At 37.6% G+C, this 26,571-nt stretch overlaps 1 protein-coding gene across 2 annotated transcripts in view; it reads right to left on the reverse strand.

Moving 5' to 3' along the window:
- Window positions 1–806: 806 nt before the first annotated feature.
- CHD1 (chromodomain helicase DNA binding protein 1) overlaps window positions 807–26,571 on the reverse strand; it is an 86,745-nt gene continuing 60,980 nt past the window's right edge. For both annotated transcript variants that reach the window (XM_027830675.3, XM_007054090.4), the window contains 21 exons: window positions 26,227–26,379; window positions 25,755–25,826; window positions 24,282–24,431; window positions 23,023–23,171; window positions 22,598–22,694; window positions 22,410–22,505; window positions 20,511–20,687; window positions 20,203–20,363; window positions 18,779–18,820; window positions 17,801–17,931; window positions 17,198–17,336; window positions 16,248–16,398; window positions 14,687–14,809; window positions 14,187–14,324; window positions 11,605–11,868; window positions 11,148–11,288; window positions 7,075–7,253; window positions 5,083–5,179; window positions 4,776–4,833; window positions 3,483–3,693; window positions 807–2,350 (listed from right to left, as the gene is read on the reverse strand). In XM_027830675.3, the coding sequence (XP_027686476.2) occupies window positions 1,987–2,350; window positions 3,483–3,693; window positions 4,776–4,833; window positions 5,083–5,179; window positions 7,075–7,253; window positions 11,148–11,288; window positions 11,605–11,868; window positions 14,187–14,324; window positions 14,687–14,809; window positions 16,248–16,398; window positions 17,198–17,336; window positions 17,801–17,931; window positions 18,779–18,820; window positions 20,203–20,363; window positions 20,511–20,687; window positions 22,410–22,505; window positions 22,598–22,694; window positions 23,023–23,171; window positions 24,282–24,431; window positions 25,755–25,826; window positions 26,227–26,379 (3,093 nt within the window). In that variant the 3' untranslated portion in view covers window positions 807–1,986. The remainder of the gene's footprint in view (window positions 2,351–3,482; window positions 3,694–4,775; window positions 4,834–5,082; window positions 5,180–7,074; window positions 7,254–11,147; window positions 11,289–11,604; window positions 11,869–14,186; window positions 14,325–14,686; window positions 14,810–16,247; window positions 16,399–17,197; window positions 17,337–17,800; window positions 17,932–18,778; window positions 18,821–20,202; window positions 20,364–20,510; window positions 20,688–22,409; window positions 22,506–22,597; window positions 22,695–23,022; window positions 23,172–24,281; window positions 24,432–25,754; window positions 25,827–26,226; window positions 26,380–26,571) is intronic.

Genomic DNA, 26,571 nt, shown 5'->3' on the forward strand with positions numbered 1-26,571 from the left:
ATTTTTCTAGATTTATTCTGTTCCAACAAAGCCAGCTGACAGACAGATTGTGGGTTAAAAATAGAAGAGCAACTATTTTTTTTTATTATTTGTTTCAAATGTGAAGTTACATTTCTCTTTTATATATATATATATATATATATTGCCAAGATCTCAATCTTAACTTATTCACTTTGTGTCTAAGTATATTGGATTTTTGTAGATACTCATTTTTTTCTGTTAATATTTTAACTGTCATCTTCAGGAAAAAGTTTGGGAAAATTCTGCTTGCATACCTTTTTTCTGTCATTTGTCTTCCGCATTTTATTAGGGACATCCGTATAAACATCCAGGATCTTTGAATTTTCTTAAATTGCATCTGCTTATTATCCTTCTGGACTCAACCTCTATTTGTGACATCACAAATAATTACTGTTCAGATGATGATCATAATGTAAAAAACAAAAAAAAAATCCACAAAGACAAATTGTAGGCAGGGATCACAGAACATGAACTAACTAAACAAAAGAGATGCTGACCTAAAAAAATATGTCCTAAAAAAACCACCATAGAAAATAAAGACAAATATTATCTAAGCACCCTAAAAATATAATTTGAAGTATTCCATCAAGTCATTGTATTTTTAACCTTATTAAATTATTCCTCCTGACATACATTTTAGAGTATGATTTTGCTACAATATTCTTAAATTTGATATAATCACTAAAATTAGTATACATTTAAGGATTGAACATTTTAATAATGTTTAACTTGTAAGGAAGGCAACACCATCAGAAAACAGCATCAGAAAACTACAAGAGCCCATATGTCCTTTAGTTAAATTTAATTTGTCAGATAGAAGTTATCTATTTACAATCAGTGTGCATTGTAACAATTTCTATTAATAAAGTCACTCAAATCTTCTAAAATATTAACTGGCTGCATAGCACATTTGACATTATTGCCTATACTGAAGAGGGAAAACAAAATGATTTACAATAAATTTTGGCTGATATGGATTCTGAAGGGTTCATGTGTTGAACTTTCCTTTTAAAACAAATCACCTAAATTTTTTTTCAGAGCCTAATTTAGTTGTATATTTCTCACCATTTCATTACAACAATCACAACACGGACATTTTAATAGAAAAAACAAAACATGTATCGCACACAGTATCAAAAAAACAAACAAAAAAAAGGAGCACTAAATGGAATAAAGTGTTCCCTTTCCCCAATTTTACATTCTGAACAGTGATTCCATCAAGATATTTTATTCAAAAATGTAATACACTGATTTTGTTCCATACTTGTGACAAGAAGGCCTGAGTTGGTGGGGAAAGGAACAGTCAAAAAAAGCCTGAGAGGGGGAAAAAGCTCATTTAATTAATTTACAATAATTTACAGCTCTTTTTTGTAAAAAGGCATTACAATTGATCACAAACAGGAGAAATCCTGGCTATTTTACAGTTCTCGGTACAGAATTTAAATATTCAAGCTTGTGATGAAAAGCGGCAAGGTGGTCGCAGTGTACAATGTAAACAAGTAGCTTTGGAAAGTGAACAAGGTCCTTGAGAGTTCTTTACTAAGAAAAATAAAACAAAATAAAACCCAAACGCCTCATTCCTTCCTGATACACGATCACAGGTCAGTGTGTAAAAGTTCATTTACAAACATAATTTAAACTGTATTCAGCCTAAAAGCACTTTGACATGAAGAGTTTTATAGTAAGATCCAGTCTGAATGGGGCAGTGTTGAGGTCCCTGTAAAAGTAAACATCTTCCATTTCTTAAAAAAAGTGCCACAACATTTGCAGCACAGTGCAGCATAAACTTTAAATACAAAAATATTTTTTTCTTCTGTTGGGATAATAGACCTTGCATCCTGGAAAGAAGTAACAATACTGCTACTGATAGAATATCCAGTCCATGTCTTTCAAGTCATGTAAGGCAATTACTGTGTTAGTTTACTGTATATGGCTAAAAGAAGGTCCAGAAAATGTTAGTCTTTGTTATGTTTTCCGGCTACTCCATGTATGTTCAGGTGTACTTTTGTGATCTGCTGAGTGTTCAAAGGGAGATCTGTGTCCTAAGGGAGACCTTGAGCCATAAGGAGACCTCTGATCTAGTGGTGACCTTGGGCCACTACTGGAAGCTCTATGGTCCATTTGCCAGTCTGAGTGGTATCTATAGTCCCTGGAAGATTTATGATGGCTGTAGTCTGAACTGGATCGGTGATCTGAGTGTATCCGGTGGTCTGAATGGGAACGGTGGTCTGAATGAGACCGACTGTCTTTTAAATTTCCTTCCAGGCTTGACCTGTGATCTCTACTCCTGTGGTCATCCAGCTTTCTATGTTTACTATCACTGTAGTATCTGAAAGATAAGATAAATTGTTATTTTGGTAACAGTAATAAAACCAAAGGTTAAAATGGTGGCAACCTAGCAGAATTACTTTAAGAGCGCATTCTTTTAAATTCTGCACTATACACAAAAATGAAGCTTTGGTGCTCAGAAGCTTGGCTATTCTTGTGTATGTCAAAGGGAGCATGGATATAAAAAAAACAGATGAGATATATACTTTGTCAAATTCAATTAGAAAAAATGAAAGTGTTATAAAATGAAGAGATTCCAAAGAGCCTGGTAACCATGTTTCGTTCCATGCTCTCATGCCCCATCATCACTGACGGCTTACTTGTCCAGTGTTACTGAAATACGTCTACCTCTTACGATATCAGAATATCAACTTTTCCTCCCATCCAACACAATTTCCTTCATTTTGATTACCTATTACTTCCTGTCTTATGTTATCTTCTGCTGCTTTTTTTTTTTTTTTTAGGGTCAGAATATTCACTTATCAGAACTTTCTATTCCTTGAACTGACTTCAAATCTTACCTTTATTGCTATTTATGATAAGTTTATAGTAGAACATAATGTGCTAGGTATTTGTCCAAAAGAAAAGAAGACAAAGTCTTTGAAGAAAGGAGCTCACAATCTAAGAGAGAGAGGTATGGGGAAGTAGTACAGAGGGAAAGGATTTGTATATGTAGATGCACAGGGGGAAGGAGGTATCCAGTTTACTGGTTTGATCCTGAAATAACTAGTTTCAAAATGCTGCATCTTGGCAAAATAAGGTCTCTCTCTCACACTCACACACACACAGTCTTCAAGAGGGATTTAAATGCACAGAGGGTAGATGGTCTTGTGGATGAACTCAGGAGAGGCATTACATTATTGGGTAAGTGTGGAAGAAAGCACATTTTAATTATAGCACAGTATTCTAATCAACTGAATTTGAGTTTCACTAAGTTTCTGAAATCTTTGTATGTGAAAACATGTTGGATAGGTATCTACAATGACCTAACAAACTGGCAACTTGTTTTTGGTATGAACCACCTACTTAACTGAAATACAATTAAAAAATCCCCAGAAACAATACCAACAACAACAAAACAAAAAACAAAACATCCCTCCCCCAGATTTCTATGGATTAACAACAAAACTCACCTGCTGTCCTGTTTGTAGTGATCCCAATCCCTGTGATCTTTTCCATTGCTGAAGGCAGAATAGGGCCTTTTCCTAGAGTCGCTTTTTTTGTAAGCATCTCCCTGATGTCTGTCTTTGTGATGATCGTGGTATTGTGACAAATGTCTGTCAGAGGAATAACTGTCCCTGCTACTGTCATCATGGTTTGTATTCTCTTTCAGTCTTTCCACATCTGCTTAATAAAATAGATAGCTATGCTGAATATGCATTTCTGTGTCAGGTAATTTCATAAACTACAAAACTTCTAGTTGAAAAGTATGAAAGGATTATTGTACAGGACAACACTTCAACTTCTTAGATTTAACTGTGTGAGAAAAATATAATGATTTCTAACAGAAGCTGATAATGGGAGCAAAAATGTGTGAACTGAGAGAAGTGGGGGTGAATAGGCAGAAACAAGAGTAGAAACGCAGGGTAGAATTTAGAGGTGTAGAGATAGAGATTATGTAGGATCTAGAATGAATTGATGAAAAGTTCAATTTGATTAATTAAAGGACAGGAACCCAAAAAAGTGTTTCAATGAGAGGTCAATGTGGGTAATGTTGCCTTTACCAGCGGAATGTTGAACAGTAGTAGGGGGAGCAGAGAAAGTTATAGTATTCAAGGTGAGAAATGTCCAAGGCATGGACAAAAGTTTTAGTTGTGCAACTAATGAAACAATGGCATTTTAGGGTAATTCAGAGGAAGTAGTACCATGGCTTCCTGATCAGATACATATAGTGAAAGAGGAAACACAAAAGTCAAATATTGCATTGTGGATGCAAGCTCATGAGAGCGGGAGGATAATGTCACTGTCAATGACAAAAGGCACACATTGCATCCTACACATAGATTGCTGGTCCCTGCTTTAAATGAAGACCTTAGAATCCATGATAGTGATTACAACAGCAGCAAGAAAACAAAAAACAAAGAAAAAACCCACGCTGAAACTAGTCTAGAGTCATCAAGTGTTTCTCTTTCTTAACATAATTAAACACAAAAGTGTATTTTCAAATGTGTTCTAATAAAAAGGACTGCCAAATAGCAAATTATTGTTAAAAACACTAGCTGCAGTTGGATTTGTGCTTGACTTAGTTTCATCAACAAAAGTATGTATGCTGGGGCTCACTAAGTAAATCTATCCCTCTGTAGGGACAAGTTCACTTAGTGCTAGGAGGAGTTTTAGAAGGTTTCAGAGTTATTGAAGTTTTATTTCATTTCAAATACCCTACTCGACAACATTTCAACACACCACCACCACGCAGAACATCTTACCTGGATTTCTAATCACATGTGTGTTCACATTGCTGCTGATGTTCTGGTCATTGTGTTGCTAAGAGAAATAAATACAACATTGCTAAACATGGCATTGCTAAATCTCAAAATTACAAATAGTAAGTGCTAAAACATTCCATCTGATCAAAAAGGTGATATTATTAAGACACAAAAATATATCCTCTAAATCAGACATTTTCATTTGTACAAGGTAAATTCAGAGTCCATTAACACTTTATCCTTAAAAGTTTTAATACTTCAAAAAAAATCTTTTCAGAATGTCTCTAAATATAAAACAATATATTACCTGAGATTCCTGGCGTTTTTTGATTGCGTGTTTATATAGTTTGTGCAGCTTTCTGGCATCAAATTCTGTAAACTTTGACACAAAAATCCACAAATTTCTAGAGAAAGGAAAATTAAAAAAAAAAAAAAAAAAAAAAAAAAGACAGGTTAGCCTTCCCGCATGCACGGGTTTTCCTTTATGCTACTCTACAATGGGCCTGATTCACCATTGTGATATTTCAGAGCCACACTGGTGTAACCACATTGAAGTCAATGGAGTTGTACTGCAGTGGTGAATCAGGTCCCATCACATGAGAAGGTAGCATATCTAGCAATACAAGAAATAATTTTGCATAATTCTTGGAAGATATAAAGCACTAAATGCTACACATGTATTATTAATTCCTCTCTTTTTCTTTACTGCTGTGTGATGTTTATAATAATTAGTTTAGAATGCAGATATGACCATGAAGATGTAACTGACATCAGTGAAAACTCTGCTAATTAAGGGTAGGATGGACCTGCCTTTACAATAGGAGCTGAGTACTCAATTCTCTTAAGAGAAACAACATGGGTGAGGTAATATCTTTTGATAGACCAATTATTAGTGTTGGACAAACTTTTGAGTGTTGATCTCTTCTTCAAGGTCAAAAAGCCCCCTTTTTTTGAAAATCCCCTCTAAAATGGAAACTCAATGATGTAACTTCCAAGATTTTTCCCCCCAGTGCAAGACTTTTGTGCTCCATGCCTAATTTCCTGAAAATAGCAGAGGCAGATAGGATGCATCCATATGATTCCAAGGGTTGGTCATGTATCTACTGCCTTGAAACCAGATTAATTTTCACAAATGAGTAATCACAAAGATACTAGTGGAAATGAATCCTAATTCATTTTCTGGAAGTTTGTCCAGACTGGGAGAGGGAACAATTGGTGATAAAGAATTTGGTGGGAGGTCCCATGTGGGGAACAAAGTCCTTGAAATTTCAGGCCCCTATTGATTCAAAAGAGAGTGGGAAAGATACATTTCCTTGGTGCTGTCCCCAATTTAACTTTAAAAGCCAGGATTGCAATATAGAATGTGGACGCTTTAAGTGCCACTTTGATTTTCATGGTTGAAAGAGAAATTTGAAAGAGAGGGTGGAAGTGGCAAGGCTAAGCCTGGAACTACTCGGAACTACCTAACACTATTTGGAAGGAAGTAATGAGGTGCAGCCCAAGTTCTTGGGTTGTGGAGAGGCCATTATATTTACTCACACAGTGGCTGTGCAAACTCTGGCTTCTTTTTGGCCATACATAGGGCACTGAGAGACAAACTACACCAATATCTGATTGGACAAACAGCATGCTAAAGACAATCATTCCCTACAGTTCTCAGAGATTCCATGTATGACCAATTATACAAGTGTAATTAAACACAGCTATTGTGTATACTTAAATAAAGCTCTTAGGCCAAAGTAGTAATAATAAATCATTTGCCAGGACAGAGCAAAGTTTAAGTGTACTGAAGAAGTAGTAAACTAAGCACTGAAGATGTGTTTTGAAACCCTATGAGAACATCAATGAATGCTCTGTGGTTTGTTTTCAGCACTACATCAGCAAACTTCACAAGTACAATGTCTTCTCCAGAACTGAGAGTTGGAAACTGACAGAAATCACTCTAGTTCAGTGGTTCCCAAACTTTAACAGCCTGCGAACCCCTTTCACTAAATTGTGAAATCTCGTGAACCCCCTCCTAAAAAAGAATATTTCCAGGGATTTAAGTTTAAATTTCCTCTGCACTCCGCGGGGCTCCCGCTGCTGGACCCTGTTGACTGCCCTCAACTGGGTCCCACCCGCTGCTTCCAATGCCCAGGGTCCTCTGGCCGCCATTAGTGAAATTTTTCTGGCGAACCCCCTGTAACATTCTGCGAACCCCCAGGGGTTCGCAAACCCCAGTTTGGGAACCACTGCTCTAGTTAATAGAAACAGTGATGGATTTTTCCCTTTCATTCATGAAAAATGTAGGATTACTTACTTCCTCCACTGCTTAATTTGTTCCGGATTTGTGTACTCTTTTAGACATTCAGTGATGTGATCCCCAATTTTGATCAGACACTGTCTAGTATGCTCCAGCTGTTCCCTTTCTGAAAGACCTTTTTCTGGTCTATCCAGCTGTTTCAGCGCTGCTTTGACAGGCCTCATTCTTTCTTTGCACTGTAAAGTGGAAAAAGGAATATATAAGTCAGGAAGGAGGGGGGAAAAAAGCTAAATTCTACAACATGACCCACCTTACTACTGTGATATTTACACAGGCAAAGACAGTGCTACTCTAAGCCAAATGAATCATCAAGCCTCTGGCTCACAGTTCCTAAAATTCTTTTACACTACAGGTTTCCTTTGGAAAAGTAATAATTTAACCCGCTGCGATATTAGCTCCTATATGAAAGCATTAGATTGTATTTAAGATTTAAGAAAATACTAATTTACATGGTAAGATTTTCTTAGAAATAGGATATTAGAAACAGATACGATGACTCTAGGTATTACAATTCTAATGTCTTTTTTTTTTCTGACCTTTCTGCACAAATACACAATACAAGACCTGTGTTACTTTCAAGAAACTTGTATACAAATTCAGTGTCAACCATAAATGGCAGTATTCAATAAATCTAGAATAGATGAATCCTGAAACAATTGGAGCCTAGAGGCCAAGTGACATTCCACTCAGGAGAGGATCTGCATTCCTTTTCTTCTCTTGTTTGGGAGTGGTTCCCCACCCTTCAGAAAAATCTCTGCAGCTCTCTCTCAGACAATCTTGCCAGTGGACTGATCCCTCTGAATGAAGCCAAGACTACCAAGGAGATGCTGGTATGGACAGACAGACGAAACTCAGTTCAAGTTTTCCTTGCACGGGGAAGAGTGGAAGAGGCTGGCTCTCCTTGTCCCATATCCAGCCCTCCCAAACACCCATTTCTTCATGAACCAGTGGAAAAAAGGGGCTATTAGGCTCTTCTTGTACCTATCTTGATTCTCTAAGTAAAAAGAGAGAAGGGGGTAGAAGAGGACAGACTGAACTGTAATATCTTATAGTGGAAGTGATGCTTTCAGTAGGTGAATAGGAGAAATTGTCAAAAGCAGGGCCTGATTGGACTTTGTAGATAAGCTCCTGCCTGGTTCACTGATATTAGAAGGTCTTCTGGAGAGACTGCAGCAAAAGTGCTATGATTTCCATCACAACTTTGCCTCCTTCATCAACCTGTTCAGTGTCTTGAGCACTAAAAGCACCTGGACTACTCTCTTATTGTTTTCTTATTATGATGAATATGGGGAAGAGTATATTTTTTAAAAAACTCACACGGCCAGAGCATTCAACAAATACTCTTTATTCAGCCATTTGTAAGCACTGAGAGAATAACAGGATAATAAGCAATAGCCAGCATAGATTTGTCAAGAACAACATTGTGCTAAACCACAATAAGTCCCTCCTTTGACAGGGTTACTGGCCTAGTGAATGGAGGGGAAGCTCATACATGATAAATCTTGTTTTTATAAGGCTTTTGACATAGTCCCATATGATATTCCCATAAGAAAACTAGGGCAATGTGGTCTACATGAAATTGCTATTAAATTCTGATTGAAAGACTGTACTCAAAAAGTAGCTATCAATGGTTCACTGTCCATCTGGGAGGATGTATCTAGTGGGGCCCCACAAAGATCAGTCCTGGGCTGGTATTACTAATATTTTCATTAATAATTTAGATAACAGAGTTGAGGGTATGTTTATAATATTTGTGGATGACATCAGGCTGGGAAGAATTACATGTACTTTGGAGGACAGGATTAGAATTCAAAACGACCTTGACAAATTGGAGAAATGGTCTGAAATCAACAAGATGAAATTCAATAAAGAGAAGTGCGAAGTACAGTAGATTTCACTTATCAGCAACCTCTCTGTGGCTAGCAAAAAGTTGCCATTATCTGGCAGTTGCCAATAAGCAAAAGGCAGGTTTACAAGGCTGCAGCTGGAGAAGGAAGTGCTGGGACGTCGCTTCCCTGGCTACAGATCTTCTTGTAGCCAGGGCAGCCAGTGGGGAGAAGGGACTGAAGCCCAGATTCCGGGGCTTTCTATATGAAACGGGGCGTGCTGAGGGACCACAAAGCTGTATACCACCTTTCCCTACGCTCTCCAGTGACTGGGGCTCACCATTTCCGAGTGATTTCTTCCCTGCATGCAGTCACCGACAAGGCAAAGCCAGGAGAGTCAGGGAGTGGTCTGACATCCAAGCTACAGCCCTCTCCACATTAGTGCCCTGCCCATAGCCTCCCCTCCCAGCCCACAGCCTTGACCTCATGCAGGTCCCCATGCACAAGTAGGTTTGTGGGGCTGCAGTCCCAAAAAGAAGCACTGAGACATGCTGAGCACTGGTCAAAGGCAGCTTTGTGGGGCTACAGCTGATGCCTCTCTTCCAAAAAATGTTGTTAACCTGTTAATAAGCTGCGTGCTGATGCAAACGTCTGAAGCCCCATAATATTAAAGGCAGTGAGAAGGGATTGGTTCTTGGCAACATGTTGCTATTAACTGGAAGTTGTCAATATCCAGGTTGCTATTAAGTGGAATCTCCTGGATTCAGTGTACAAGGGAAAAAAAAAACAAATGCACAAATACACAGTGGGAAATAACTGTCAAGGTGGCAGCACTGTTGAAAAGGATCTGGGGGATTATAATGGATCACAAATTGAGTACGAGCCAACTACATGAAAAAAGCTAATATTCTGGTGTGTATTAATAGAAGGATCATATTTAAGACACAAGAGGTTATTACCCCACACCACTTAGTGTGGTGTCCAGAACACCTGCTAAGAAAGATGTGACCAAATTAAGGAGAGCAACAAAAATGACAGAAGGTTTAGAAAAACTTACCTGTCAGAAAAGGTTGAAAAAACTGGGCATGTTTAGTCTTGAGGAAAAAAAGACCCAAGGGGGGAGTTGATTTTCTTGTTACCTATCTCTCTTATGGTTCTCAACTTTGAGTTAAACCAATCTGGATTCCTTTAGATTCAGTGGGCCCAATTCAACAGGAATGTAAAATTGGTTAGTAAATTGGGTATGGATGTTAGTCAATCAAAGTCTGCACAGGTACAATATACACAGTGAGTGCAAAAAAAAAAAAAAAAAAGATGTAAATCATCTCTGTATCTGACATGTTGTGCTACACCCAGACGGAAAATTCAATTGAGGGAGTCTAGGCAGTCTGAGAACTCCATGTTGCCTAAGGTAATCTGTCACAACCTTCCGCATTAACATTTTCTATTAAGGTAAGATGAGAAACCGAGTGACAGTCAGCATGATAGTCAGTGTTAAGAAATGCTTCTTGAGCATGAACCTGACTGCTAGTTTGAACGAACATGGCATATTGTGTCTCAGTATGCATGTTTTATGGCCAAACAATGGCCACAGTACATGCATCCCTCTTGAACACAGACAGGCCCATCTTATAGATTGCAGGCCACAGCTCCCTCAGCATAGGCACAACCTCAATGATCAAGACGAAACAAAAGATGAAATATTACATTCATCCATTCCTCTCACAGACCAACAACAAGGATCCTCACATAGACCTACAACAATCAAAACTAATTCTAACCTATCTTGTCTGTGAAGCACACAGATCTCAGGATTTCACATTTTTAAATGTTATATGTTGTTGGGCATATACATATCAAATGACCTGTGAAGAGATCAGAGCATTATTTAGGCACCATGATATCACTGGGTGATCATTGTCATAATGTTTTCATAGGACCTCACTAAAAAGGAGAGTGCATATTCAATATGTAACTCAGAAGTGCAAGCATACATCTGAAAAAGCTGCTATTGGGCTTGTGCAGAAATTTTGTAATGTTTGTCTGCATAAAGACAGAACTGAACCTTTTATATATATCTTGCCCACGCTTTTGGTGTGCTATTCTGAGACCTCACTGACAATGGATCAAGTGCCACATGGCTAGGCACATTGGCATTAACTGAGCACATGGAAGCAGTTTTAATTCAGAACGTCATACTTTCTGTGTTAAAAGTCAGCATTAAGATAGCAATAAGCAACTTACTACACTGAATGTCTTCTGATCCAGTTCTTCAGATTCTTCAGATATAGGAACTGGGTCACTAATTGCAGTAATATGGACTGGAGTATCTGCTGATGTAGCTTTCTTGGTTTTGTCTTTGTGGTCAGATTTGACTTCGTTTATCTATAAATAAAATATTAAAATAGATCTGAAAAGGGAATTGCAGTTTAGGTCTACAATTACACTATCTTACTACACATATTTACCATTCACATATATTTAATTTTTTCTTTCGTTTTTTTGCCTAGGGATGTGGAAAGAGAGGGGGAAAAGGAGTGTGAAAGTTTCTTATCCCGCTTGCACTTTCAGACAGCAAAACTAGGTGGCAGTAACAATAACAGAGCACTAAAGTGATCTGAAATGCCTTTCTGCCTCAAAACCAACCTGTGCCTTTTTTTAAAAAAAAATTGTATTATATAATATACTGAAGTCTAATTACCTTCTCTTCCTTTGCTTCTTTTTCTTTCTGTGTGGACTCCTTTACTTTGCTTTCTCTCTTTTCTTTCATATCTTTTTCCTTTAATTCTTTCTTATCCTCTTTTTCTTTTTTCTCCCTTTTCAGCTCCCTCTTATTTTCCTTTTCTTTTGTTTCTCTCTTTTCTTCTACCTCCTTCTTTATACCAATATCTGGTTCAGATTTTTCATCATTTTCTTTTTCTGCTTTTATTTTTTTATTTGGATGTTTCACTGAAGCGATCTCATCCTGCAATATTTAAGTATAGGCATCACATTGAAAACTCAATTCCTAGCTTTAAAAATTTTACAGTAGTCAGATTAAAAATAATACCATTCTTCCTCTAAGTGTGATTTAATATCTATAAAGTGCAGCTAAATCACACAGTGATAATGTAAAAATCAATTACAATTCTGAAGTTTAATAGGCATGTGCCAGAGAACATTGAATTGGTCAATGCCAGCTTTATGGGAACACAAGGGCATCACATTCTAAAAGTTTTATTGAGAAGGAAATAGAAAAGTCAGTTGGGCAGTCTCGTGGATCCTTTGCTTGGAATGGAGGTGAAGAAGCTCATCTGGGGAGTGGACTGAAGAGTCATTATTTAGCTTTAGTATTCCATTGTTCCTCCCAGAAAATAATTTAGCAGGTTAAGCTTCTGAGGCTACGCAATAGCATGACTGTAGTCTAAAATATCAAGGCTGATTGGAGGAGGAGAAAAACAATCAAAAGGGAATACATACAGGAATTCTTAACTAAAATTAAGTATTGATCCTTATAGTAAAGAAAACCAAGATGATTTACATCCGGTTCTGTTTTTGTTGTTGTATTTGTATGTATTCCTGATCTACACGAGAGTTGTACTGGTTTAACAAATTATTTTTTTTAAAACCAGTTTAGTTTAATTTATAGAAACCTACGTGGATGCTCTTATTTCAGTTTAAAGGTGGCTTATTTTAGTTTAGTTTAAAACAATTCCTAATCTACTGAAGTTAAACGAAAATAAGCCTGACTCAAACCAAAATGACTTGCACCAGTTTATCCCACAAATGCACCAGTTTATCTCAATATTGGTTTAAAAATCACATCTTTAAACATGTGCAACAAGGCCTTAGACCTTAAATACATTTTATCTTTTTTTATTGCTTTACATGATACATTAAAAACAAATGGTAGCAAGGAAGCCTGGAGGTAGGGAAGGTATGTGTGAGAGAAGTTACTTAATCTTGCTGTGCCTTGCTTTTTCCAACCGATAAATGGAGAAAGCATTACTCAATATCATTTGAACATTTGACCGAAAATGCTTCAAGTGCTAAAACTGGCTGTCTTTGAGGGTTTGGTTCAGGCACCGACAAATAACTGTTAAAAAAAGTTCCACATGAAGAATCAGTACAGCTAGTAATGATGCCCTAGGCACAAAGCAGTACAGCTTTATCTATAGCTCCAATGCTGGATTAGTATTTCTAGCAAATTTGAAGTCATGGGTGGGAAACCTATGAAATCACACAATGTCATTTTCCAGACTATAATCACACTATTATGTAAGAATTCAGAATCCCACACTTTATTATGTAAGAATTTAGAATACTGCCATAGTTGCAGTTTTCTTTATAATTAGGGCCATACCAAATTCACGGTCAGTTTCATAGTCATAGGGTTTTAAAAATTGTAAATTTCATGATTTCAGCTATTTAAATCTGATATTTCACAGTGTTGTAATTGTAGTGGCCCTGACCCAAAAAGGAAAGGGGGGGGGGGACTACAAAGTTATTGTAGGGAGGGCTGCGGTACTGCTACCCTTACTTCTGTGCTGTTGGTGGCGGTGCTGCCCTCAGAGCTGGGCAGCTGGAGAGCGGCGGCTTCTGGCCAGGAACCCAGCTCTGAAGGCAGAGCTGCTACCAGCAGCAGCGCAGAAGTAAGGATGGCATGGTATGGCATTGCCACCCTTACTTCTCCACTACTGCCTGCAGAGCTGGGCCCTCAGTCAGCAGCTGCTGCTCTCTGACCACCCAGCTCTGAATGCAGCAGCGCAGAAGTAAGAGTGGCTTGGTATGGTATTGCCACCCTTCCTTCTGCACTGCTGCTGGCAGGGCGCTGCCTTCAGAACTGGACGCCCGGCCATCAGCTGCTGCTCTCTGGCCACCCAGCTCTGAAGGTAGCGCAGAAGTAATGGTGGCAATACTGCGACCCACCTGAAACTCCCTTTTGGGTCAGGACCCCCAATTTGAGAAACGCTGGTCTCCCCTGTGAAATCTGTATAGTTTAGGGTAAAAGCATACAAAAGACCAGATTTCACAGGGGGAGACCAGATTTCATGGTCCATAATGCGTTTATCATGGACGTGAATTTGGTAGGACCCTATTTATTATTAAACTAAAAGGGATTAATCCTCCTCCATAATGTTTAACTAACATAAGATTAACAAGAGCTATCACAGAAAATATGAACAACTCAAAGGTTAAACATGCTTTGCTAGGAGAATGCCATTCTAACTATTTTGTGTAAAAGCAATATTTAAGTGAGATGGAACAAAATGAACTAACAGAAAACATTTCAAAAATACCCACCTTGTTATCCTCCTCTTCCTCTTCATCAGATTTTTCTGAGAGCAGTGGAGAAGAATCACTTTTTATCTCCTCTTTAACTTTTGCGAGTTTTACCACTTTATTCTTCTTAGCTCTTGTCTTCCTCCTCTTTGAGTTTCCCTGAATACAAAAACATCATCTTAATTCTGTCAACTGAAATGCCTCATTGCCATGAGCCATTCAGAAAGATTTATTTCTATATTAGATAGAAGTTGATTTTATTAAATGGTATTGAGATATACAAGTTACCTCGTTAGACCAGAAATAGGAAAGGGATCCAGCCTGACAATAAAGAGCACATACAAAATAAAGACAAAAACCCTACGTAATCTGATTTTATAAATCATTATTTGAGCTAGCCAGACACGCTCTGATTAAATGGTCATCAGTGTGACGAACAACTGGCGAGAGCAGGGGTGAGGATCTGCTAACAAGCAGATTATTACTTTATCATATTGTTAAAGATCTGAAATTTCACTTACTGCACCAGAAAGTCTTTGTGCTTCCTTCCTGGCAAGATCTTTATTGAGTAATTTAATGAGGTAGTCTGCTCGGGTCTGCAACTGCTTGGCCTGGGGTTTCTTATCTGGATCATCTGGTAGAATCTGAGAGGAGAATAAAAAACATCAAGTATGAATAACAGTATTTCCAATTTGGAAGATGCCAGAGTGGAAAAGCTGCAGCAGGCTGGAATAGCAGAAATACAGAGGAGAAGAGCACTGGAGGTGGCAAAAAGCTGCATGATTCTGGATCCACTCTGACGCTACGCTGTAAATGTGCTAGTGTGCCTGAAGGAGTGGAAAACATCTTGAAACCCACCTTCAACTTTTTGCTCCTTCCCACTATGTACTGTGACAGGGTCAGGCCAGATGGCTACAGGAGAGTGACAGAAGGCAGATATATTAGCCCGAGGTTAAGTAGGTCCCTTTTCCCTGGGTAAGGTAACAGGGGAAGGTTCCAGAACAATCAGGAACTTTCTGGAAACAATTAAGGCAGACAGGCTGATTAGAACACCTGCAGCCAACCAAGAAGCTGCCAGAATCAAATAAGACAGGCAGGCTAATCAGGGCACCTGGGTTTAAAAAGGCGCTCACTTCAGTTTGTGGTGTGTGTCTGAGGAGTTCGGAGCAAGAGGCACTAGGAGCTGAGAGTGAGAAGGCGTATTGCTGGAGGACTGAGGAGTACAAGCATTATCAGACACCAGGAGGAAGGTCCTATGGTGAGGATAAGGAAGGTGTTGGGAGGAGGCCATGGGGAAGTAGCCCACGGAGTTGTAGCTGTTGCACAGCTGTTCCAGGAGGCACTCTAGACAGGGCATTCCACAGGGCCCTGGGCTGGAACCCGGAGTAGAGAGCAGGCCCGGGTTCCACCCAAACCTCCCAACTCCTGATCAGACACAGGAGGAGTTGACCTGGACTGTGGGTTCACAAAAACGGCCAAACCGAGGGCAGCTATGAATCTCTGAGGGGAGCAAATCCGCCAATAAGCGAAAGACCCACCAAGGTAGAGGAGGAACTTTGTCACAGTACGCTAATACGAGAGCCTCAAAAGCAATTCAACAACACAATAGTTACCAGCCCTGGTTTTGTGTTTCTGCTCTCATAACACATAATTCAGCTAGGAGAAGCTAGGCTCCTGCACCACATGGACATCAATGGATGGAACTTCCACCTCAAATAGCATACTTGCTTCTAGTGAGTGGGGGAAATGAGTCAGGTGAGCAAACAGGGATGGGGAGCAAAAAACAAGAGTAAAAATGAATGCAAATAGCCAAAAAAGAAAGGGGATGAGAGGTAATAGGAGAGGAGAGTGTATCGGACTGAAAAAGAAAGATAAACGTTGTACCAGGACATCGCACAATGGGGTAAAGATGGCCATGACATCTACCAGTCAACCACAAGAAGGGTTCCAATAAAGCAGAGTTGACGCATACTTTTTGTGAGATTTCAAATTACCATAAAATAAACAGTTTCAATGGCTCTTCCTTACCAACTAAGCAAAATGAATTTAAAATATGCTCACCAGCTGGATGACAGGACATACCTTGTGTGTCAAGCTGAGGTCAGGATCCATTTTTATCATTTCCCAACTACCATACCCATATTCATAGATGCCTATTAAAAGATTGGAGTCATCCTCTTTGCCCCAATCTATATCAAAATGAGCTGCCTTAGTGTGACATGGAATGGCATACCTAGAGGGAAGAAATCAGAAAGACAAATATTCTTATTTCTGAAAACTAAAGAGGTGGGAGAAGATTTGCTGAGAAGGTAACTCAGATGTATTTTCTAAGGTTTTCAAAAACATTTCACAACAATTTCGTTTAATTAAATTAATACTGTGATCTTTGCGCTAAACAGGCCAAGATTACTAAAGAGGCATGATAAGGCCCGTGTCTGGGACCATCATTCTTGAAGTCATGTGACTCATTACATTCTTAGCACTCATTTTAAAAAGTTTCTAACTTAACATAGCTGTGAATAAAAGTTGAAAATGTGACCTAAGTGTAGCCAATGCAGTGTCTGCAGACAGGCTAAAACTATAGCTATTAGAGGTGTGAATCTCAGTGAGTTAACCCAAAAGCCACACAGTTTGGGAGGCCCGGCCATTACCACCAGAGCAGAAGCGTCAGCATATGGCTAGAGATAAGTGCCCATCTCAGCCATCCAACTAGATACATTCCAGTAACCAGGGTAAGTACTGCCATACCCCATGCTTCTTCAGTGATGGGAGAGGGAGGAGGGAAAGAGAGGGGCCCCCTGTTGTCACTCCTGGAAGGGAAAAGAAGGGAACTCTCCACCACCATTCTAAATAGGGGAGAAGGAACCACAGGGGAGCTCCCCTCAGGTCCTGGTATGCCTAAAATCCAGATTGCTTTAATCAGGCCTGGGTGCTAAAAATGTTTGCATAGGTCAGTATATAAAGGCATTTAATGTAATAAGTTAACAGAAAATAGCTTATTTTTCATATTAAAAACAATTACTACTACTCACCGTTTCCTTTCTTCTGGATCTGAAGGAATAGACTTGTGCAATGGTGCCAACTCTTCCTCATGAGAGATGACTAGCTTTGCATTCACTTGTACTCCTGATATTCGGAATGTTGGGCCTTTAACTTTTCCAAGTCTGCCCCCTTGAATTAAGAACCATAACAATGTAAAATATATTGTACATAAAATGGATAAATGTTAAGTGTATTTTATCAACTGGCAAGTTTAAAGAAAATATAAGCCAGATTCTGATCTTATATGTCCGTCATGCAGCGGTGCACCTTAACATTTTATTCATCTACTCAAATTAATTTTGGTTAAAACAAAACTCCAGTCAACCCCCAGAATCTCAAGTATTGTCAATTACTGATACCCAGATTTAATTTAAACTTTTGAATAAAGTGAAAATGAACTGTCTACCCTTATAATTCACCCAGAAAAAAACCTTACACACACTGGTATTGATTTCACAATCCACCTATTTGATGTTTTTAGTGTATCTGCAATAGTTAGATTAATAACTCTGATATCATACTTAATAACTTAACAAAACTTATTCTTGATAAGTCCTTTTTATTCCATTTTGTTTTGCTCAAACATACTGTACCTGCTCTTTCTTGTCCAGAGGAATTGTCCTTTAAAGCCTTAATGCATCCACTGTGTACCAGTTCCCCCAAGCGCCTAAGGTCTGTCTCAGATTTATCAACTAATTCAGCATCTCTAGCTATAGCATCTAGCCTGTAATAAAACACAAGTTCTTCTTACACCTCTGAAGTTTTGACACTTTGTGAAGGACTCCTTCAAAATACAAAACTAAAGAGGTAATGTCAGTCTGCATTCATCCTACGCATGCACATCTGGTATGTTGTGTGCAGTTCTGATCCATACAGTTTAGAAATGCTTTAGAAAAACTAGAGAAACTGTAAAAATGTCAGTAAAAGTGATCTAAAGATCAGAAAACAAGACAAACAGGAAAAATAAGGGAGCTAATTTTACTTATACAGTATTGGAGTGTGTACATGGTGGGTGTTTGAGACAGACACACCCACACTGACAATTGTTGGTAACATGACCCAACAGTTTATGGAAAGAAAGACAGAAAGAAAGACAAATTGCTCACATAACGCAGAGTAACACAGTTTAAGAAGAAAAATGAGGACTGACATGAAAAACATACTTAACAGTAACACTAACTGGGCAACTGGGGCCTGACCATTGTGAGTCTTTTCACACACTTCAATAGGCATTGAACAGGCTTTATGATAGCTTACAAAATGAGGTGGATGAATAACCATCACTGAAGATGACTTAACACTGTGCTAGTTAAGACAGGACTCTGAAGGACATAATGAAGAGTCCTGCAAAATGCAAAGGGTCAGGTTAAATGACCTGAGGTGTCCTTTTGGCATTCAGTATATATATAAAAGAAGAAAAATAAAGAATATGAAGATAATTTAATATTATTATTAAGGTAACAGACTAGCACAGTGTTCTCTTTTCAAGATATGGACTCTTGGTATATTGTTTTGATGTTTAATCTTATAAAATTCCAAATTGTTACGTAACTATAATCAAATAGGTTTACCTTTCCAGAGGGCCACCAAATTTCTTGTAACTCTTGATAAACCTAATAACAGAAAATAATTGCACCGTTTAAGTGTAAGATTAACTAATCATGGTTTAAAAACTACAGTGAATAATATGCTTATTGCAATATAAAAACCAAGTGATATGGATAATGCTAAAAAGAAAAATCACTAGGATAGTTTAATGAATCAAGATAATCCACATTTAAAAACAAGTGCTTCATTAAGTTTACTAGAGAATATAAATAAAACAATAGAAGCTACAATTTATTTCAGAAATTACTTTATTAGTTTCACAAGACAACAGATATTCAAAGCAACTAGATGAGTTTAGTCATAAGATCAAATGTGGATTTACAGTAAATAGTGAATTCAGAGATATTATCTCTCGTATAGTTAAGAAGGGGTAATGATTCAAGACAGATTATTTCAATTAGGATTTAAGATACATGGCAGAAAGGAGAAGGAATATTATTGCAATTAAAAGAATCACATGTGGATGGTAGGTTATTAAGAAATATGAAACATCCGGGATAAAGAAGAGAAGCAAAGCAGCTCAATTTCCTTTTCGCACATGATCAGAATCCGAGTTACTACTGTAGTCACAAAAGCACCCTTGAAAAAAAAGCAGCAATCCATTAATGTTGCTAGATGAAATGGAGAGAGAATGAGGATCTTAAAGTTTAAAATTATGTTTATAACCCAAAATATTCAAGTGTTACAATCGTTTTAATGGAGATAAATTTAAATACTTAAATTATAGAAACAAATCAGCATTTTGAAAAGGTAAGATTAAAAAAAGTAATTATTATTCTCCCTCATGCCAAACGTTGTTTCCCGAACCAACTATCTGAAATGATCATGTCATGTAGTTTACATCAAAAGATCACTTAGCTTAAGTGATTTCTTATGGTTTTAAAAACTTAAAGCATCATGTCACAGGAATTCAATTACAAATGGTGAGAAATTCAAAACAAAACCCACTCAACTTCTTGTAGGTCTCCCTGCAAAGACGTGCAGGCTCTTTCTCCACCTACGGTTTATAAATAACTATGAAAAAGAAAATATTTAGCCTACTCATACATCTTTTATAAAAATTTCTCACCATTGTAACAACTGGTTTTTGAAAGTGCAGTATCGGGGGAATGCAGGGATTAGGAGCTGTACATACTATGAAACAAGTCAATCAGGCATCACACTCAACTTTAGTATACCATATTAAAATGGGATCTCACTGTGTACATATTAATAGTCCATTATGTCAGCACCATATAAGTACTTAAAGGAAAATACTCAAATGCCTAGAATAAAAATTCTTAATCCAAATTCAGTTAAAATTGACTTTGTTCCATAGTTTTAAACTATAATCTGATGAAATTTCATTTCACAGCTATAACAAAGCATTTCTCCCCCCACATCTTACCGCCTAATCTCTGCATCACTAAATCCTTTAATATTCTCTCGTGGAATAGTGCGTGGTCTTCCTCGTTTTTTGGGTCGTTTTCTTTCAGAGATAGAATCACTATCAGAACCAGAGTATCTTCTGTTCCTACTACGCCTCCCTTCACTTCCATTGAAGCTGATCTGGAATTTTGAAAAGGAGTAAGTCACAAAGTTATATAACCAAAATTCATAATAAAATGTTTCTCAGTTTATCTAAAATACACTGTAATTAATAAAAGAAAAAGGGGAATGAGAAGGGAAGAAAAGTTTGTCATAACCCAAAGATACCTGTTTTGCACAGTTTCGCATTCTTGGAAGCATATAAATTTCTTCAAGCTCCTTCTGTCTTTCCTCCTCTTCTAATCTTCGCCTGTGGAGCTCTGGAATGATTTCTTCCCAGTTCCTTGAATTTCGTTCAGGCTCCAACCCTATGTCATCTTCATCCATATTGGAAAAATTGGCCACCTTGTAAAGCAGAACACATTTAAGAGCCAATAAGAGTATAGGAATCTACCTCTACACCATCACAAACTATAATATTAGGAAAATATGGTTCATATATTTATGACAGCACATGCTTTTATATATATACTTTTATATTTACAACTCACTCCAATTATACCTACGTATAATGTATACCTTATGTACTCTTTTTTCTCATGTGCATGCATGACACACAACACCTTGCCTTGTAGTGACACTGGGTGGTGGCGGGGTGGGTATGAAAAAAATATGGAGTACAAACATTAAAATGCCTTAATCATAGTTAGTACTACGACTTTGTCATGGAGGTCAAGGAATCCATGACTTCCAGAGACCTCTGTGACTTGAGCCTCCAGGGCATAGGAGCTGTAGGGTCCCCACCAGCCCTGGCAGCTGGGAACTGCGGGGCCTGAGCTTCCAGCCACAGAGGACGGCAAGGGTGCCCCGCAGCTCCCAGCTGCTGCTGGGTCGCTCTGCAGCTCTCTGCTGCTGCGAGCCCCTCCCACAGCTCCTGATCACTGTGGGCAGCGGGGGTAGCCATAGCCAGCCCCAGAGCTCCAAGCCAGAGCCAACACAGGTGGTGGGGGTGCCCTAAGCTTGGAGCCACAACTGGTGTGCGGACCTTGCAGCTCCGAGACAGGCCCCCCCGGTGGCGTGGGGAACTTGCAGCTCCCCATTTTGTCATGCATATTTTTAGTAAAAGTCACTGATCGGACAGGTCATGGCAATTAAGAAAAATTCATGGAAGCCCGTGACCTAGCCATTACTTTTACTAAAAATATGCATGACAAAAATCTTAGCCTTAATCATAGTCATTTGGTCATTTCATGGTATCACTACAAGGTTAAGGTTGTTTTGGTGCCCTAATTGTACATTTCTTATCTTAATATATTTGAACTTTGTTTAAGTGCAACTTTGACTCTCTATTTTTTAGCCTTCTAAGGCTTGATTTGGGGATAATTACAAAATCTCTGTAATGTTTCGTACCCTTAAACTACAGATATATTCTCTCAAGCCTATCTCCATTTTGATGGAGCTTTTTCCTCAGGAATTATTTTGATACACTGCCAAAATTTTCCTCAGGAATGCAACCAAGACTGGCAAATGGTTATTTTAACCATTTATAATTCAGTTAAACCCAAGTAGAATTTCATGGGACAAAGACAAGATACTTCTCTAGCCCAAGAGCTTTCTCCATGCCAAACTTCAAAGGCCTGCTGCAAGCAATGAAGGTGTTATAGCTTCTCCAGACAAACCACCACAAGAAGCTTTTAAAAATGAACGTATTAAGCAACCTAAATTTAGAGGCTGCGACCAGCTCCCATTAGTATGAAAGAGGTTAGACCTGAACACTCCCCCGACACCCTTTTAAAATAATGTTAGATGTATATGACAATCTTGACATGAATAATTTATAGATATCACAGTAAAGTTGCAACTAAACCGACAGCAGGTGAATTACTTGATGTCTTACTAATCAGGCAAAATTATTCAAGTTTCAGGTTTTTTTTAAAACCTCATGTTGGAGACAACCACCTTGTGCATGTGAAAAGAGATTTATGAAAAAAAGTTTAATGAATTTCCTTAATTTGATATGGTTGTTACATATGAATAAAGATAAGATGGATATTTCAGGTATTTCTGTAAATTAACAAATATTGTAAAGGAAACTGCCGCTAACAGAAATAAATGAGAGAGCAGTACCTTAAACTGGGAAAGCAACTCGTCTCCTACAGTTAATGGGCCTGGCTCATTTTCCCGTGTTTCAGCCCTCTTCAAGATTTCATCTATATCCATTTCCTGAAAAAATAACATTTCTTGTTACCATTAAAAGACTGAAAACAAGATTAGATTGATGTGTCCAACATATGTAGAAAGTTAGCCCTGCTTACCTGTGGCTCCTGCTCTTCTCCTTCAGGTTCCTTAAAAAGTTCCTCAGCACCAAACTTTAAAATTGCCGACAACTCTTCCTTATTAAAAGGAGTAGAGCTGAAAATACAGGAAACTAAATTTCACTGTCAACTACTTATAGAAAACACCTTAACTTTAGATTAGTGTGACAAATTCTTCATCATGATTCAAGCAAGTTTTCTTCTCAGTGCATTGTTAGAAAAAGTTGCATCTAAGATGCAATATGAAAAAAAGTTTGTGAAGGTAGCAAAAGTAATTTTGAATCAGAATTAAGAATTCTTTAAATTTTACATATACAAGTTCACTAGATACTTCCTCACTCAACATCTAAAAAAGTAACGTTATTTTAATTAGATGTCAATATATTAAAAAATCATCACCCTTTCTGGATTGTGTATCAATATACCTTGAAGGAGCGGAACCTGTGTGGAGTACGGTCTTCCCTGTAGTGTCCATTCTCTGAATTACTAAATGATCTAACACCATCTTCTTCTTGGCTCTTTCAAGAATATCCTCCTCTACTGATCCCTTTGTGACTAGCCGATAAATATTAACCTATGTACAAAAACATAAAAACTTGACAAACATTTGGAAGTTACACATTAAAACTACATTTAAATTAATCTAAGACTAACAAAAAAACTTATGCAAAAAGGGGAAGAAAAAAAAAATAAAGATGTCAAATCTTTGTTTTCAATCTCCTGATTGTTGTTGATCTGTGTTTCCAGATTTAAATTCAGTTTAGAGACTAAGTCAGCTCTTTCACTCAAGTCTCTCCATAAGCAGTTTCATAACTAGTATAATTCCAGAACTTTTAATCAAACTCCAGTGATGAGGCACATAGATTCAGTTATCTTCTAGAATGACATCCATGCACAATTTATGCTTAAATCATACTACACTTGTGGCAGACCCACAGCTTCCCCCATACTACTTGCAGCTGTCATCTGGTATTCATTGCCATGAAGGAGCAAGTTCCAGCTGTTCAATGAACAAGTCCTATTTTAGTCAATATAAGGCTCAGTTAAGCACTAGCAAAGCAGAAATTTCACATTATATTTGATGTAGGGAGCACAGCACTATGAATGTACTATTACAAATTTACTAGTGTGACAATGTTGTAGCCAAGTCCGTCCCAAGATACGAGAGAAACAAGGAAAGCTCATCTCTCCATCAACAGAAGTTGATCTAAAAAAAAAGATATTACGTCACCCACCTTGTCTCTCTAATTGCTCTAATGTGTATTTTATAAAATGAAAATTCTTTAGCAAGTAACATGGTTATTGTTATTAAAGTCAGCATCCTACTTACACAGATTTTATATATATTATACACAAAAATATACAAACACATTATACTGAGACACCTTAGAGACTAACAAATTTATCTGAGCATAAGCTTTTGTGAGCTACAGCTCACTTCATCGGATGCATCACGGAAGCTTATGCTCAAATAAATTTGTTAGTCTCTAAGGTGCCACAAGTACTCCTTTTCTTTTTGTGGATACAGACTAACACGGCTGCTACTCTGAAACCTGTCATTATACTGAGAGTTATCTATGAACCCAATATTTATTGCTCTAAAAATATACGCAGACTTTGGCCTCCAATCCTGCAACTGACAGAACCCCATTGCAGGTTTGGGGCTTAAAGCTGAAATACATACCTGTTTCTTTTGGCCAATCCTATGAGCTCTAGCCTGTGCCTGCAGATCATTCTGTGGGTTCCAGTCAGAATCAAATATAACTACGGTGTCAGCAGATGCCAAGTTTATACCTAGCCCTCCAGCTCTCGTAGACAGTAAAAAGCAGAAATCCTGAAAGTAGGGAAAAAAAAAGAAATGCATCATAAATACAATATCAAAATCCAGCCAAAAATCAATCTGAACTTAAATGAATTTAGATTGTGTAAGCTCTTTGGGGCAGAACCATCTTTTAGATTGTGTATTTGTACAATGCCTGGTACAGTAGGATCTCAGGTCCATAACTGGAGCTTGTTCCTGCTGCTACCACAATATAATTAATTGACAAATAAGAACTGACATCAAGTGTATTTTTTTTTAGTAAATGTTAAAGTAGATTTTCATGCTGATCGAAGTCCCAAGGATGTGGGGACTCCCTACTGCAAAAGGTAAAGCTGAACCTATCTTGCTAAATTTAGATGACATCTTTTGGTGCAAGTTATCTCCTACTGTTGGATGACAAAAGGAGCCAGAATTCTAGAAGGTAGACACCAACAGAAAGAATAAGTGAAAGTTAAACTATGAAGCGGAGTATTTGTGACCATTTGGATAAAATTAGTTGTAGGTCTCATTTAAACCTAAATAATATGATCATGGGCACTTTATGTATACACAAACGGATGTGAAACAGTAGAAAATTCATAATCCAAATTGTTTTTAACAAATGAATTTTTAGCTACATGCCTAGAAATCAAATTAGAATATTGCAATGGACTCTTTTGGACAAAATGTTGGTTCCTTTGTGAGGTGAGGGGAAACAGCTTCCCAAGTACAGACATTGAATTATGATGTAGACAGCAAAATCCAATAAAGGAAATAAGCTCTATTCAATGTAAGAAAAATCCTATTTTTATAAGAATCATTTTATAGTGTTTTGTTACATAACAAAAGGATAATCCAACTAATATCATTCAGATCTAATCTAAAAGTATATACTTTTCTTAAGGTTGAAGAAGGTATTTTACATAAGTGATCAGGATCATACTTTATGTTAAAAGAAGATGCATAGTCTTGTTGCAAAAGCACAGAAATAGAAGTTATACCCCCCACACGTGTGAGGTTTAACTCTTTATGTTTGTTAAGTGTTCTGAAATATTTGGATGGAAGGTGCTGGAGAAGTGTGAGGCATTAGGATATGGCCAAAACACTCTAGTGAACTTGTTTTGTCAATGTTTCCAATAATAAGTTCTACTTAGGAGATTTATTAACAGTTGTAAACATTCCAGATAGATAAGGATGACATTTCAATCTTAATGCTAAATTTCCTTGGTTTTAAGCCCTGAAATCTTGGCTTTTACTGTAATGGTTTTTATCATAATTATTAATAGCAAGAAACAAAATATAAATAATTGAAAAAGACATAGCAAATTCCATAAATGAAAATACACAGTAGCCTACCTCTGATCCTTCCGCGTTAAAATGATCCAGTGCTTGCTTCCTCAATTCCCCTTTTATTGAGCCATCTAGTCTCTAGAAAGATTGAACGCTCCAGTTAAAATACAAGTCTATATAAAGGTTAGTCCTTACAATGTACACTAATTACAGTAAATTTGAATTCTGAATTGACAAAAGTACAGCCATAAAAAAATACAGTAACTTGAAATCTAACCCCCCACCTCAAGTTCCCCCTAAATCCAGCCAGGCAGTTTCAAAATAAGTTTTAGGCTATATTATTAGTCTTAGTCTTCTGTTCATAAGTTCAGTCTTCAAGAAGGGTATACAACACTGCTGATTAATTTTTCTTAAGAAAAAACTGTACAGATCATTTGGCAAGGCATTTTCTGCTAAATAAAGGTGACATTAAGACATTAAATGCTAAAAGAGAATGTAGACTCTTTAGGCCGGTACAAGAACAAGAATAAACTCTTACCTGAAAGGGGAATTGACGATACTTCAAATATTCTGCTAGGATGTCCAGCATCCTCACCATCTGAGAGAAAATAAGAACTCTGTTGCCACGCTCCCTTAGGCGAATCAGTAGCTTGTCAAGAAGGATTAGTTTCCCGCTGCTACGGATTAAATGCTGCAGGAATAATAAAAATCTTTACTAATTTATGTGGATTCATTTTGTAATATTCTGTGATCAGAAGAGTACATTTTTTTTATTATATTGTAGTCAGTGTACTGTGTGAATGAATCAAAAGTTGAATCATTAATGAACAAAATAATCAGGATATTATATTCAATTCCACCCCAGTATAACAGAAGAACAGTA

The sequence above is a fragment of the Chelonia mydas genome, chromosome 5 (assembly GCF_015237465.2).
Source record: "Chelonia mydas isolate rCheMyd1 chromosome 5, rCheMyd1.pri.v2, whole genome shotgun sequence".
Lineage (NCBI taxonomy): Eukaryota > Metazoa > Chordata > Testudines > Cheloniidae > Chelonia > Chelonia mydas.